This window comes from Musa acuminata, chromosome BXJ1-4 (genome assembly GCF_036884655.1).
Source record: "Musa acuminata AAA Group cultivar baxijiao chromosome BXJ1-4, Cavendish_Baxijiao_AAA, whole genome shotgun sequence".
Classification (NCBI taxonomy): domain Eukaryota; kingdom Viridiplantae; phylum Streptophyta; class Magnoliopsida; order Zingiberales; family Musaceae; genus Musa; species Musa acuminata.
The window spans coordinates 30148517-30163623 of NC_088330.1; the positions used below are offsets into that span (position 1 = coordinate 30148517).

Consider the following 15107-nt stretch of genomic DNA (forward strand, 5'->3'; position numbering starts at 1 on the left):
AGATGAAATCAAAATGAATCCTAGCAAAATGGAAGTTATCTTGAATCAGCTTACAACAAAGACACTACATGACATTTGGGGCATTCATGGTCTTGCCACTTTTTATCATCAATTTATAAAAGGATTTAGTTCTATTGTAGCTTCAATCATTGAATGCCTGAAAGGAGATGATTTCAAATGGACAAATGATGCTCAAAAGAGCTTTAAGATTATGAAAAGCAAGGTAACTAAAGCTCTTATCCAAACACTCCTAAAGTTCGACAGTTTTTGAAATTGAATGTGAATTGTTGTTGTTCTTAATTAAGAAGGTAAACCAATTGTGCTCTTTAGTGAAAAGTTAAATGACTCTTACAAGAATTACTCTACTTCTAATAAGTATTCTGTAATCAAATCAAATATTTAACTTAGGAATTAATTTTTATTTTCTTACTTACCATTGTAATTTAGAAAATATTAATCTTATTTTCTTGTTTGTCATTGCGAATTAGAAAATGACTATTAAGCATTCCAAATAAGATAATATCAAATTTGTTAGTTTATTAAATAGAAATAATTCACATTAAATAAATATGAAAATTAAGATAAATTTCTTTTAATAGAGGCTCACCTCCTCATATTTAAAAGGAGAGATTTCTCTCCCTCGTTCCTCACCTAGCCGAGCCCAACAGCAGAAGGAATGAGGAGTTACATACTGCCGACGAGAGGTAGGTTTCCCTACCTTTCTTGAAAACAAAAGTTTTTATTTTGATTCCTTAAATGTTAAAATTTTTATAGTTTGAAAATATTTATCAATTTTTTTAATATCAGAATACTTATTGTTGGATTAGGATATATTATCTGAAGTTTTTAAGGGATTCTTCAATCTTCTTTAAAGGTTTCTTAAGATTTAAATACACTGAAATTATATATGTTTTATGTATTAAATATATGATATTTGATTTTTCATATTTGGATTAGGAATATTATTTTCTCGCATTGCAATTTACCTTTTAATCTTATCTGGATTAAAATATACTATGAGTAATTCAAAAAATATATTTCTTAATCCTTTAATTATTTAAATTTTTATTGTTAGATTATAATATATTATCTGAAAATTTTTATCCCTTTTAAAATTTAGAATATTATTGCTTGATTAGATCATGTTGAAATTATTCATATAATAGGTAGTGAAAATATGATTTCTAATTCGTATTAAATTAAGAATTGTCATTTCCTTGAAGTTTATCTTTCAATAAATTCTTTAATCTGTTGTTATGTTTTAATATATTATTATTAATGAATATATATTGTCATAATTCAATATTGATGAAATTAGATAGGCATAGGGTTAAAACAGCCCGCAAACTAGGCTCAACCCATAGGTCAGGCCACAACCCATTGGCTAGGTCCAATCAACAGACTAGGCCCAACCCGTCGACCAGGCCTAACCCGCGGGTTAGGCCCTAGCCCGTAGGCTAACCCATCCCAACCCAACATGGGCAGTCATGAGCGATACATATGACCAGTTCATGGGCCGAGGTTGGCCCAACCTACTATGGTGCATGCACAATTATATGCAATGCACATGACCAGTATATGAGTTGGCCTAGCCTAGTTCAATATTATGTAATTGTTGGATTTAAGCCCAAACGTTGATTGAACTAAACCAGACTTGATTAGTCTAAATTAATTCAGGGTGATTTCGAATTTGTTTGACTTATTCAAGTCGATTTAACCTAAATTGAACCTAATCTAGACCAAATTATACTAGTCTAAGGTGGTTCAAGACTAGTTAAATGAGGATCAGAGATCAGTTCAGTTAGGTTCTAATAAATTGAGTTTAAATGGGATCGATTAAACTAGGGTTCAAGTCAATTGAGGGCTAATTTATATTACTCGATATTGATGACATTTGAAAGAGATGTTTCAAATGTGTTATTTCATCCCGATATAGACATGACTAGTGTGAAATTATGTTATTTCCCTACCGACGGCAGGTAGAGCGATTCCCTTCGAGGATTAGCGGGCCGTCAGACGTGGCAGTTGGACGATTCCTCTATCCGCTATTGAGAGTGCGATATGAGTTTGCCTCAATCCGATGTTAGGAGAATACAAACTCATCCCATAGGATTAAAGCCTCTCTATCCGCTGTTGGGGAAGTGCTCCTTCGGGTATTTGATATAAGCCAATGGGATGATTGATTTTTGATCATGTATTCATTTTGAGTTAACTTTTGGGGTTCCTACTCAGTGTTACTGAATTTTCTTTGTTCTTGATTTTCAGAATAGCCTCCCACTAATACTAAATCGGATTCCAGTGGAGAGCGAACCTTCCTCTACCGTTAGGTAGAGCCACTTGGATGATTCATCGAGTTAGCATCACTATGTTTACTTTTTCACTTGTGATTTGACGAATAATGAATTATAGTAAATGTTTATAAATTATGAATAATATGATGTTCATCTACTTGGCTCTGAATGTGTGGAAAGATGTGATCTTAAAAAAAAAAATCCGGGATGTAACATATTCTATACAACTTATTAAGCTTTAAATTAACGAAATCATTAGCTACTTCCAAAACCATTTGTGCTTTACTTTCATCATAAAGCTTTGAAATATCTTAATAGCCAACCGAAACTCAACAGACAAAATGCTACATGGAAAGAGTTTTTACAAGCCTATAATTTTACTATCAAGCACAAGTCTGTTGTTAAAAAATATTGTTGTTGATGCTTTAAGAAGAAAATGCTCCTTATTCAATTGTAATTAAAGGTTATGGGGTTTGAAATCCTAAGAAAGCTTTGCAAAGATGATACTTATTTCAAGGAAACTTGGGATAAATGTGAAAGTGGCGATCACAATCAGTTCCTACTTCATGATGGTCTGAATGTCATAGTTCAGAAGACAATATAAAGTGAACAAAGGTTGAGCGATTCCCATATATTGGGAAGGAGTTGACCCTTGAGCTCCACCATTGGACCCTTTGATTGCCCAATGATTCAACCAGACAACTAGTTGCGGTAGTAGATTGGCCCAGCGAAATTGTTCCACTAGGATTATGATCTCCTCGGATCCAGACACATTGGTTAAGTACCGACGTGGAGCTCCTCAATTGGCCCCACAATAGTTGATTATCAGGTAATCATCACGAATTGTAATCAAATCGAATCAGACGTTATAATCAAAGTAACATGTATGTAAAAAACTAAAGCAACAACGATAAATTGCACATATGGAGTTGAACCACCACAGCACCAATTACTCAAGCCGAAACCCAAAGCGACAAAATCTTACGGCTCACGTGACAACGAAATGAGAAAATACACGACATGATCGAATTCAGCCAAAAGGAACCTCGACGATAATGCAATCGAATCTGACTATAATGCATCCCTCGATAATGATGCGATCAAAGCCGACCATAATGCATCCCTCGATGATGACAAGGTTAAATCTAACCATAAAGTATCCCTCAATGAGGACACAACCGAATCTGACAATAAAACATCCCTTAATGACAATGCGGCCAAATATGACCATAAAGCATCCCTTGACAATGACGTAGTCATATCCAACCATGGAATGTCCTCAAACCATAATGCAAACAAATCTAGCCATAGCATCATTCGACAATATCGTGATCAAAGTCAAAACATCCAAACGCGCAATGAATAAGGTGGACCGATAGCCCACAAACACCCCCCTCCATGTGCCTAAATACAATGGGGGTAGAAGATTTTGGGCCTCAACACAAGCAATCCAATGTCACGTCATACTCATATGTATACTTGCCTAACAGGCACGATGGCTAAATCATTATCTTATCGAGATAATTACTTGGTACCAATGGAGACGATGGCTCGATGCCAACAAGGTCTACTAGATCAGAATGACAGCATGACGATTTGACGCATGAATTCTCAGCTCAATGATGATCAAATGACTCAAATATCTCATGTAACTATTCATGGAGTTAATCTCCACTCTGATTCAATAGTCGCCCTGACACACTATAAAAGACCCATGTGCATCCTTGATCCTATCTATGAAAATACTTGTTTTCTCTCGAATCCTCCGAAATTAGCTACTTAGGCATCGAAGGAGTCTTTGTTGGGCATATCCTCGACATAGTTTTTATAGGATCTTTATCGAATCCTTCGTCTTCTCAACACTAGCGATGACCATGGTTCGGTTCAAAAACGGAACCAAAACCAATCAATGGTTCTACGATTCTAAACCGAAACTTAAGGAGCAAACACTAGAACTGGAAGGTTCCAGATCAGAAACTGAATCAATAGAAAACAAGACATTCGCCAAATAACCATTGTGAAAAAAAACAATGGCCAAATTTTGAATTTATGAAAAAGATAATTTTGTCCTTTCCAACAACTAAATAACGACTAATTAAAAGGATATTTTAGGAAAGAAAACACAATAAAAAATGTATAAATACCTCCCTTCATTTCATTCTTCTCCATAACAAATCACCTCGAATCCTCTCAATCTCCCTATTTCTCTCTAATTACAATATTAATTCCTTGTTCCCCTTAATTTTGTACTCCCACTCTTAATTCCCTACTTCTATTCTTAATTCTTCTCTACTTGTATTAACTAATTTTACATAAAACTTTCCAAAACAAGTGTAAGTTGAATATCTCTAATTTCAACAAGCATGTATATGGAGGAAATTTTTGATTGTACAACCAATGTTTTTAATAGGCGCCTAGGCGCTCGAGCAAGGCGAGGCGAGGCAAGGCTCGAGCACCTCGTACAGTATCCCGATGACACGCTTCACTGAAGCACCACTTGGGGGCTCGCCTGAGCCTAGGCATCAGTCACCTCAAGTGAGCGCCCAATTGATTGCCAATGAATCGAACCAGAATGTGACCTCTGGTTCAATTGAACAATAACTTGGTTAGGTCAATCGAACCAACTAAACCCAAACCCCCCTCCAGCAGCCCCGACCCAATGAAACCCTAGATTCTCGCCGCCTAACCCACCTCTAGTCCGTCGCCGCTATCGTCATGCATAGCTCCCTCCACCACCAACAGACAAATTCGAAGCTTCCTCCACCGCCAACAAATAGGTCCGAAGCTTCCTCTGTCGTTGCTACTATCATGCACAACTCCCTTCACCATCGAGGGACAAGTCTGAAGCTTCCTCTGTCGCCAAAGAACACATCCGCAACTTCCCCCGCCACCACTATTATCATCCAAAGCTTCCTCTACCACCGCTGCCTTCATGTGCAGCTCCCTCCGCCATCGAGGGACAGGTATGAAGCTTCCTCCGTCGTCAACGAACACATCGGAAGCTTCCTCTACCCCCGACACCATTGTCTACAGGAAGCCGCAAACTTGCCCCCAACCGGCAAGTTTATTTTGTCTTATACGATTTTTATAATTTCACTAGTTAAAACAATATCAACAAACTACCAATTTGATAAAATTTAAATTAGTTGACCTTGCACCAACAGTTCCCTCTAATCTATAAAGAATTTAAATTAGCTTCCATAAGAAATATTAGATAATATTTTATTTTATAAGCATATTTATCAATCATAATATATATTTTTTCTATTTTAATATTCTAGAACACCTTGTTTCGCTTGGGTAAGTGCCTAACGCCTCGGGTGTTTTGGGACCTTGGCACCTAGCATTTTGAAAAACACTAGTGCCAACCAAAGAAAGTCAACATTTTACTTTAGAGGAAGAATATACAACAAAAAAAAATCAAGATAGATTTCTTCAAGGTGAAGTTTAAGAAGATAAGAAATTTCAATAACTCATTTCAGGTTATTTACAACAATTACATCCATAATTTTAAATTTAAAGAAAGTGGTAGGTTAGTGACATTTAAAAAGCATATTGAGAAAAAGCATCCTACTTAATGTGAGTTTTGACAAAACCCAAAGTCAAATTTGTAAGGATGCAACCTCTAACCCTTCTAAAATATTTCATTTTACTACTAAAAAAAATAAAGAGAAATTAGCAAGATTTATTTTTGTTGAACACCCCTCTATCAGCTTTGATGAAAAATTAGATTTTGTAAATTATTATCAAAATCATTTAAATCTTGTTGCAAAACATATTCCTATGAGCACTCTCAGATGCACTATTCACAAGTTTTATTAAAAAATTTAAAATTTTATTTCAATCTTTTGATGGGCATGTTATTTGTAGTGATATTTGGAATGATCATTGGCAAATGCATTTTTAATATAAGTTTTAAATATTAGAATGACAGTGATTAGACCATACAAAAGAGAGTGATTGTCTTTAGAGTTTTTTATGAAAGACATACTGTCAAAAATATTTATAGAATGATAAAAATTATTTTGGAAAACTATAATTTTATTTTAAAATTCTTTTTTTTATAATGCATCATCAAATACTTCAAATATGCTGCATCTACTCTTGAGTTGGAAGGTTTGTCAACGGCTTTTGATGGTATTCTTTTTATGTTAGATGTGCATGTCCTGTTTTAAATTTGTCTATAAAAATATCTTAAATCTCTTGATATTTTTCTTGGCCCTATCAAGCTAAGCAATTTCATTTTTTGAATACATCCACAAGTAATGAAAGAATGGGCAAGATTTTGCAAATTAAATGTCAAAAGACCCAAAGATTTCCAGGTCCGATGGAATACAACATATGAATTGCTTAATGAGAATTTTGAATATAAATAATTATTATGTATTTTTGTTGTAAACATGAGAGGCAAGTGAACTTTGATATCCTCATCATTGAAATGTTCGTAAAAAAAAAGTTTTAGATGTTTTCAATGTTTTTAATAATGTTAGTTATACTTTATCTAATGTTTATTATCCTACAAGTTGTTTAATTATAACTGAATGTATTAATGTTATTGGTGTTTAGGAAAAATATATAAATCATAATGAGTTGAAGTTGACTATCAAAGCAATGAAGACTATTTAGTTTGTTGCTTTGTCTTATCCACATTGTGGATTAGATTATTTGCATGATTATTTAGGCACTTACTATAATTGTTTATATTTAAATATTGATAGAGTGAAAAAATGAACCAAATTAGAAAAATGGTCATTGACTTACATGACGGTCATTTATAATAGACAAATTACCCCAACCTTCTCAATCTATGGATCAAGTTGGTGAGTGTGGTAGAACTAGTAAAGGGCAACAATTATTATTGCAAAGGCAAAAGATACAAGGGATTGAGATACTCTAACTTCGAGCTTGATATTTATCTAATCACTTCTTTTGAGTTTGGTGATAGATGTACAGTTTTAGATTTTCCAATTCTACCAATTTTTGCTAAACAAATTTTAGCAACTCTCATGTCAATAGAGAACAAGCTTTTAGTGCTAGGATGTATCTTGGACGAAACTCATTCGAGTATAACCGTCGAATCCATTGAGGCCCAAACATGTGTTGATGATTGGACCAAACCGGAGCAAAGGAGGTATTTGATATATCAAACGAAGGAACAATTGGAACATGAATGAGATAAGAGGCTACTTAATTTATGTATACAAAACTACGTGAGCTTTGATGAAAATTAAAAATTAAGAATTAAACATTAATGGAAACAAAATTAAAATTAAAAAATAACGATTCCTCAATCGAAACTAGAATTGCCTAGAACCATTATGGTTCAAGTTCCATTTTCAATGGGACCTAAACCGATGATTCCAGAACCATGATCAGGCCTACCCAACAGCCAACCTGTGACAACCTCGAAAGTTAGACCCAAGTTAATTCCCAAACCCCTAGGTGTCAAACAACTAAATCTGACTTATCACCTTCCAATTTGACACATTATATTAGCCATAAGCATCTCTCTCTCATTCTGCTATAGTTGCATCAATTGACAGAAGAAAAAAACTTAGTGAATCAGGACAACACAACCAATTAAGTCAATGCTAAAATCATGATCGAGAAATCCATAATCTTTTTGTCAGTACAAAGAGAAAAGATACAGCAAAAATATTAAAAAGAGTAAATCTAGAGTACCTGAATAGCAATGAAAGAATACATTGTGTGATTCAGTTTCCAATGTCCAAGTTCATGGGCAATAACTGCAACTACTTCCTCCTCATTTTTGCACTGTAGATGTACCAGAGATGATGAGACTCGGCATTTCACACTATCAACTCATCAATAAAGAAATATATGTAGCCATGCATCAAAAAGTTATATCAAGAGAGTGAGGTTCAGATACAACTTATACATAGCAGAGAGAATAACTGTTAAATTAATTGTAGCACTCTGCAACATTACTACAAAATAAGGTTTCCAACTAACTGGGAACACAAACCATACAAGTCAAAGCAACGGCTAACTGCTTTGGGTCAACATGAGGCCAAGATTTGAATGAAAGTGTAATACCTCAGTCCCCAATCTGATTACTCCTGCATCTGCTATGGGCAATGCTTTTCTATATGAGTTACAACCAACCGACCCCCAATGTGTGTTCTCCTTTTTTAGGGTATAGTTATGTGATTTCGGGCTCAAGATGTATCAAATGTGGTATCAAAATAACAACCACTCGTGATACATAACACATTAGGGGCCATTGTGGATTTTGGTGAATCTCTAATCTGACAAAGTTGCATGGTGGGTTATAAAATCTCCAGAGGGTTCATCGTACCATAATAATAATATACTGCTCGATACGAGCGATACATACCAATCTATTAGGGGATAGGTACATAGACCACCCTGCACCATATGGTATATACTAAAAGGCTTTGTATTGCCCGATACAAGCCTATACCGTTCGGTAACAGTCGAAATCCAACCATTACCGACTTATACCAATTGATAACAATCAAATTTCAACCGTTACCGACAAATGGCTCAAATTTGACCCTTTCCAATGGTTAGCTCCATTTGAAAGGGTTTTTTAACCCTTTCCTTCTCCTCTTTCACCCCCTTTCACTCTCTCAATCTCTTTCTCACTCACTTATTTCTCTCATTCTCACATTTGCACTCTTAAAACTTATTTAAGCTACGATTTATGGATTAGATCAAGCTTGGGAGGCTAATTAGGGTGAATTAATACATAAGTTAGAGGAAGAACTATCTATTCAAAGGTATATTTATAACTTCTTAATCGCATTTAGCAACCCGCTCGGTCCAAAGACATGACAACGACATGGACAGTAGTTCCTCAACCAACAATGGCGACGATGATCGGGGGTCGATAGTCCCGTCTACACAATTTAAGGGTGGTGCATGGATCGAGAAGTAGTCTTTTACGCAGCCACCCAAGATTCAAACCGTGGAGCTGGATGTGATAGTTAGTAATTCTTCTCCTAGTAGCGATGATAGTTGGTTATTCTTTTTCGAACAGTAGTACGATGATCGATCTTATGATACGAAGCAACAGATCAGTGACGAAAGCATAATTCCGACATTCTCCATGCTCTGCACAGATACATGCCACAATTGTACTTGCCTCAGGAGATGCCTCGAACACATGTGGTTCATGACAATCAAACTACGACCATCACCATATTGATGCACCAATAGCATACGATGTATCAGTATACTATGTCCTGGGATTAATTTCAAGATGGGTCCGACAAACATATCAAATTGAGATACAGATACATAGAATCGAGAATCCCAATCCACCACTCGTGGAGTCCCGTCGTTCTTTTCTTTTTTGTGGTAAAACCAGGTATATCCATCAATCGATTACTTGATTCATTTGAATCTTAAAGTTCAAGTTGTTTGACAAATAATCTAACATTTCAAGTCATTTCTCTGTAGATAATTCAATAGTAACGAATGGATAGTTCAAGGCGTACCAAAAAGCTACTCCTCAAAGCTCAAAAAGAAATATGTGCAACTATTATTTCCTAATTTAGATTATTTTTTCTAAAATTATACTAAATTTATATTTATTTCTAACCTAAAAACCCTAATCTAATTGTTTTCTTCTTTTATGAATTTTTAGAGTTATTTTCGATCATTTTTCCATACCGTTAGTATGCCCCGCCGTACTAACACACGATATGTTAGCATGGAGCGAAACGTATCGTACCATCGACCAATTGGTACATCAATAAGGCGAATCTTACTCTAGACCCTGTATTACCTGCAGAGTCTTAGACTTTCTATAACGTGTCTAACTTGACAAGGATATCAAGAATTTAAGTCGGAGAGATAGTAATACCTAATCTCTAATCTGGCTGGTCTCATATAAGTTCTTAGGTAAGCTTTAACTAGAACATGAGCTACAATCCAATCTAACCAGGTTGTTGGGAATTTAAGTGGGACATTGTTGTACCTAGATCTTCAATCTAATCAATCCCACGTCATTTCTTAGCTAGGCTTGGACTAGTACATGAGTCAAAATCGACCCTCATCTTGTAAATACTCCTTTTTTAGGGCATAGCCAACGTCATTTTGGGCTCAGATTAATAACAACAAATATGGGAAAGTAATGATTTAAATAGGCGCTCAGGAGCTCGCCTAAGCGCTCGGGCGAGGCGAGGCGAGACGAGGCCCAAGCACCTCGTGTGTGGACCAGGTGGCACACTTCAATGAGGCATTGCCTGGGCGCTTGCCCGAACCCAGGCACTAGGCGCTTCAGGCAAGCACCCGGTTCAATTAAGCGAACCAAACTGATTTTAGTCTGATTCGATTCGTAGTTTCTTACCTAAAAATCCACGCTTCACACTCGTACGACCTCGAGGAACCCTAGCGCTACTTTTGCCTCCACCATCAATGCTTTCTGCCATTGCCTCCGCCGCAAACGTACCAGACCAAGCCTTCCTCTGTTGTCGACGGACGAGTCTGACGACCCTCGTAGCTTCCTTATACTATCACTTCCTTCCACCATCGAGGGAGAGGACCGCAGGTTCCTCCGCGACAGACGGACGCCCTCTAGAGCTTCTGTCACTGCCGCTACTACTATCTGCAGCTTCCGCCGTTGTCGCTGCTGCTGTCCGTAGCTTCTGTCGTTACCACTGCTGCTATCTACAGCTTCCCTCGTTGCCGTTGTTGCTGTCCACAACTTCCACCACTGTCGTTCACAGCGCTACCGCAACTATTTTAAACTAATCCTCCGCCACTGCTACTTTCACCCTCTATTACCATTAACATTCCCCCCCCCCCCCCCCCCCACCCTCTCTAACTTTAAGTAATATACTATTACAGTATAATTTTAATTTAATATCATATTTTTATTTAAATAATTATATTTTTAATTATATTATATATTTTTTACATTTTAATATTTTAGAGAATTTTTTTCTCCCCCTATAACTTTAAGTAATATACCGTTAACAGTATATTTTTAATTTAATATCATATTTTTATTTAAATAATTATATTTTAATATTTCAGAGTGCCTCGAGCGTTATGGGACCTTGGCACCTTTTGACGCCTAGTGCTTTGATCACTGTGAAAAAACATACCCTTTGAAAGTTGGATAAAGAAAGGAGCCTACAAATCTAACGGTTCCTAGTAAACACAAGGCATGGTAAATGAAGTTGACACATCAAGAAATAATTTCAACAGCAAAGTGGAATTCACTAAGAGGTCAAAAGATGCCAAGTGTTTGTGTACTTCCAATCAAACTACTGAAAAAATGTCATGACATTTAAGTGTTTCCACTTAACCTTTCACACAGGAAACAAACAATGGTTTTACCAATAATGTCAACAAATACTTATCTTCAGAAGCTTCTCAAAATCAACATGTTCAGAAGACAAAAGAACGTCGCAGGATTTTCATGATAAACAAATTTGAATAAATTCTTGTATACAGCAGCATAGCACAAAACTAAGAAAATGAGCACTTATAAGTTCTTGACAAACAATGTAACAATGTGATGTTTAGTTTGAACAGTTCTGATACAGAAAAGTTATATGTTCTGATACAGTATTGATGTGTTAGTACATGCCTAACAAAGGGAGGAAAAAAACATTTAGAAAAATATGTGGACAGTGGGTGGGATGTATGTGCAAATGAAGCTTATATGTTCTAAGCTAAGATGTGGGCAAAGTAATCCCAGACCTAAAAAACAAAAGGCTTTAGAATTTGTTCAGTTGCGGTAAGCAATCCAGACAAACTTTGCAGTGGCTTACGTTATCAAAGGAGCAAATTGAAGTTTGTCCCGTGTTCATTATAAAGGAACACTGTTTATTCCAGTACACCCATGAAGACAAATGTATCCTTAAAAAAGGCATATAACTCACTACATTCAAGAACATATAGACACCTGTTTACACTACAAATCCTTAGTCATTTCTCAATGGTTACCATGTAGCTCCTTTTGGAAACAGTATTATGTACATGGTCTTTTGATCATTTCTTAGTCACACCAAAGGATATTGGCAGCAGTAAAAGTGCACCAATTTTGTAATTAAACAAACATTAAACATCAAATCAGAGCAAACCTGCTGAATCAACGTGTCATAAAGAACAATGCGTTTGTTGTTGAAAAATCCATACATATATGCCTGTTGAGTAGAAAAAAACATAGACAACGGGTAACACAAATGTAATAAACTCACAAAATATATAGCAATGAGAAATCATTCAGGGAAATTGTTAATGACAATGTGATAAAATGATAAAACAGCAGTAATGACATTTAAATTTCTGAAACCACTTCTATTTCTGTTAATTATTCTAAGTTGTTCCAGATAAGCTCTGCAGCATAAAGAAGGCTTAATATAAACAAATGAGAAAACAAAAAAAAATCCAGAAAACGATATGACAATGAAATACATCATCCAAGGAGCACTATTGATTGGTGAGTAGATCTTATAACCTATAGGTTTCAGGTTGTTCATATACAGCACCAAATAAAAAAACAAAGTCAAACAGCAACTTCTAATGTAACATAATAACAACCTCTAATGTAACATAATAACTTGCAATTTGAAACTGTATGAAACATCAAACACTTCATGTGCCGGTTTCTTTTTGAATGCTGTGATAGTTTCTAGCTATTACTTTTATACATTCATGCACTTTTATGAACATTATATCTCTATTGATCAAGTGAATACCTCAGATGTTGGAAAGAAGGTCCTATTATATAGGCAAAATTCATGTGTCCCCTTTTATTGAAGAAAATGAGACAGCATTAAGGAAAGGTTAACTTGTTCCCAACACTGACCGAATCATTTAACAACATTGCTCAATCATAGAAGAGCTAAGTGTTAGTGCCCATCTAACAAATATGACCTAGGACACATTTCATGGCATTTATTCAGTCCCAGATTGCTTGAACAGAACGCTGAAAAGCTTGAAAACAGAACCACTTCGATATGTATTAAATTATCTAAACACAGATATTGGGAAACAGCACTAGATAGTATTGCTGCAAAAGCCACTATCTGGTTGTTCCTGCAATTTAATCAGACAATTAAATCTTGATATCTGGAACCCTTAGATGAAACTTAGCAACAATACCACAGCAAAAGAGAGCATAGAAGAATCTTACACAGGAATACATATTTTTTTAGCAGATTTATCTAACGACCCTCCTTATATAATTTGTTTATGCAGTAAAACGTAGCAATACTTTCCAGTAAATCACAGAATCAAAGAATTTACAGAGTTGATACTTGATAGAAAACTGGCAATTCTCAATTCTTGAGCTGCTATATATGGCTTTTCTGACTGATGCAAGTTGGTTGTCATCTTTTAAAGACAGGGCATCCAAATATTGCCAATGTACGGCTAGTGTTCAATCAAAGAAGAGCTAAATGTTATTGTCCATCTAACAAATATGACCTAGGGCACATTTCATGGCATTTATTTAGTCACAGATTGCTTGAACAGAAAGCTGAAAAGCTTAAAAACAGAACCACTTCCACAGGTATTAAATTATCTAAACACAGATATTGGGAAACAGCACTAGATAGTATTGCTGCAAAAGCCACTATCTGGGTGTTCCTGCAATTTAATCAGACAATTAAATCTTGATATCTGGTACCCTTGGATGAAACTTAGCAACAATACCACAGCAAAAAAGAGCATAGAAGAATCTTACACAGGAATGGATATTTTTTTAGCTAACTATCCTCCTTATATAATTTGCTTATGCAGTAAAACCTAGCAATACTTTCCAGTAAATCACAGAATGGACGAATTTACAGAGTTGATAATTGATAGAAAACTGGCAATTCTTGAGCTGCTATATATGGCTTTTCTGACTAATGCAAGTTGGTTGTCATCTTTTAAAGACATGACATCAAAATATTGCCAATGTACAGCTACTGCGCATAAAAGCATTAAGCACCATAACCACTTCCCACCAAAAAATTTCTTCATTGTAAAAAATGCATGACTAATTACCATACAAATACTAATAAATATTTCCCTTAATCTATCACCATTGTAAAACACAAAACAACATATTGATCAAGCCTAGGAATAACAGAACCTATATAAGATACCAAAGTTCCGATGTTACAGAATGATAAATTTTCCACCATTGGAATCAATGTGTCTGTCTTTCACAATGAAAGAGTTCATCTCGAACGATACATATCTGAGTTAGGCATGTACTAACATCAATACTGCCCATCTTTGAAGATCAAATGAGAATCAATCAAAATTCGTTGTGTCACAATGATTAGGTTTAGTCTTCACACAGCTTCTTTTATTCAATCAATGATTATTGTTATAATAAGAATAAGCAGCAGAAATATTGACATTTAGAGTGACGTAGCTGAATAATTTTATCAATGAACAAGATAAAAAGAATGCCAGGAGTTCAAACTTCTAAAACATAAGAGAGGATTGCTCACATTGCTATGGCTTGACCTCGTAGATCCATCAACAACAAAAAGTTTCTTTAGAGGGAACTTCAGTGAGGCTGCAAGCTTCTCTATTTTCTTCCTGAGCTCTCCATCAGGAAGCTGTTCCAGATTATTGCATAAAGTAATGGAAAATATTATGTAGTGAACTAAAGAGTATGGAAACCAAAAACTTTTGCACAACATCACATCAATTTAAATACTAGGAAAGAGAAAGGCCCCCCAGAGATGAACATGTCAATTCTGATTGGTGGATGAAAAGGCGAGAACTTTTCTGCACTTATGCTTTTTCATCCACCCAGTGCAACCAGATCATCATGTCATGCCATCTCTGAGGCTTCTTGGACCTTTTATAAGA

At 35.6% G+C, this 15107-nt stretch overlaps 1 protein-coding gene across 2 annotated transcripts in view; it reads right to left on the reverse strand.

Moving 5' to 3' along the window:
* The window catches only part of LOC103979496 (CAAX prenyl protease 1 homolog), a 30395-nt gene that overhangs the window by 12160 nt on the left and 3128 nt on the right, over positions 1 to 15107 (reverse strand). The window contains exons 8-10 of one of the 2 annotated variants that reach the window (XM_009395668.3): positions 14741 to 14851; positions 12374 to 12436; positions 7974 to 8066 (exon numbers count right to left, since the gene is read on the reverse strand). In XM_009395668.3, coding sequence (XP_009393943.1) covers positions 7974 to 8066; positions 12374 to 12436; positions 14741 to 14851 — 267 coding nt within the window. The remainder of the gene's footprint in view (positions 1 to 7973; positions 8067 to 12373; positions 12437 to 14740; positions 14852 to 15107) is intronic. The other variant, XM_065172934.1, reaches the window with a different exon arrangement.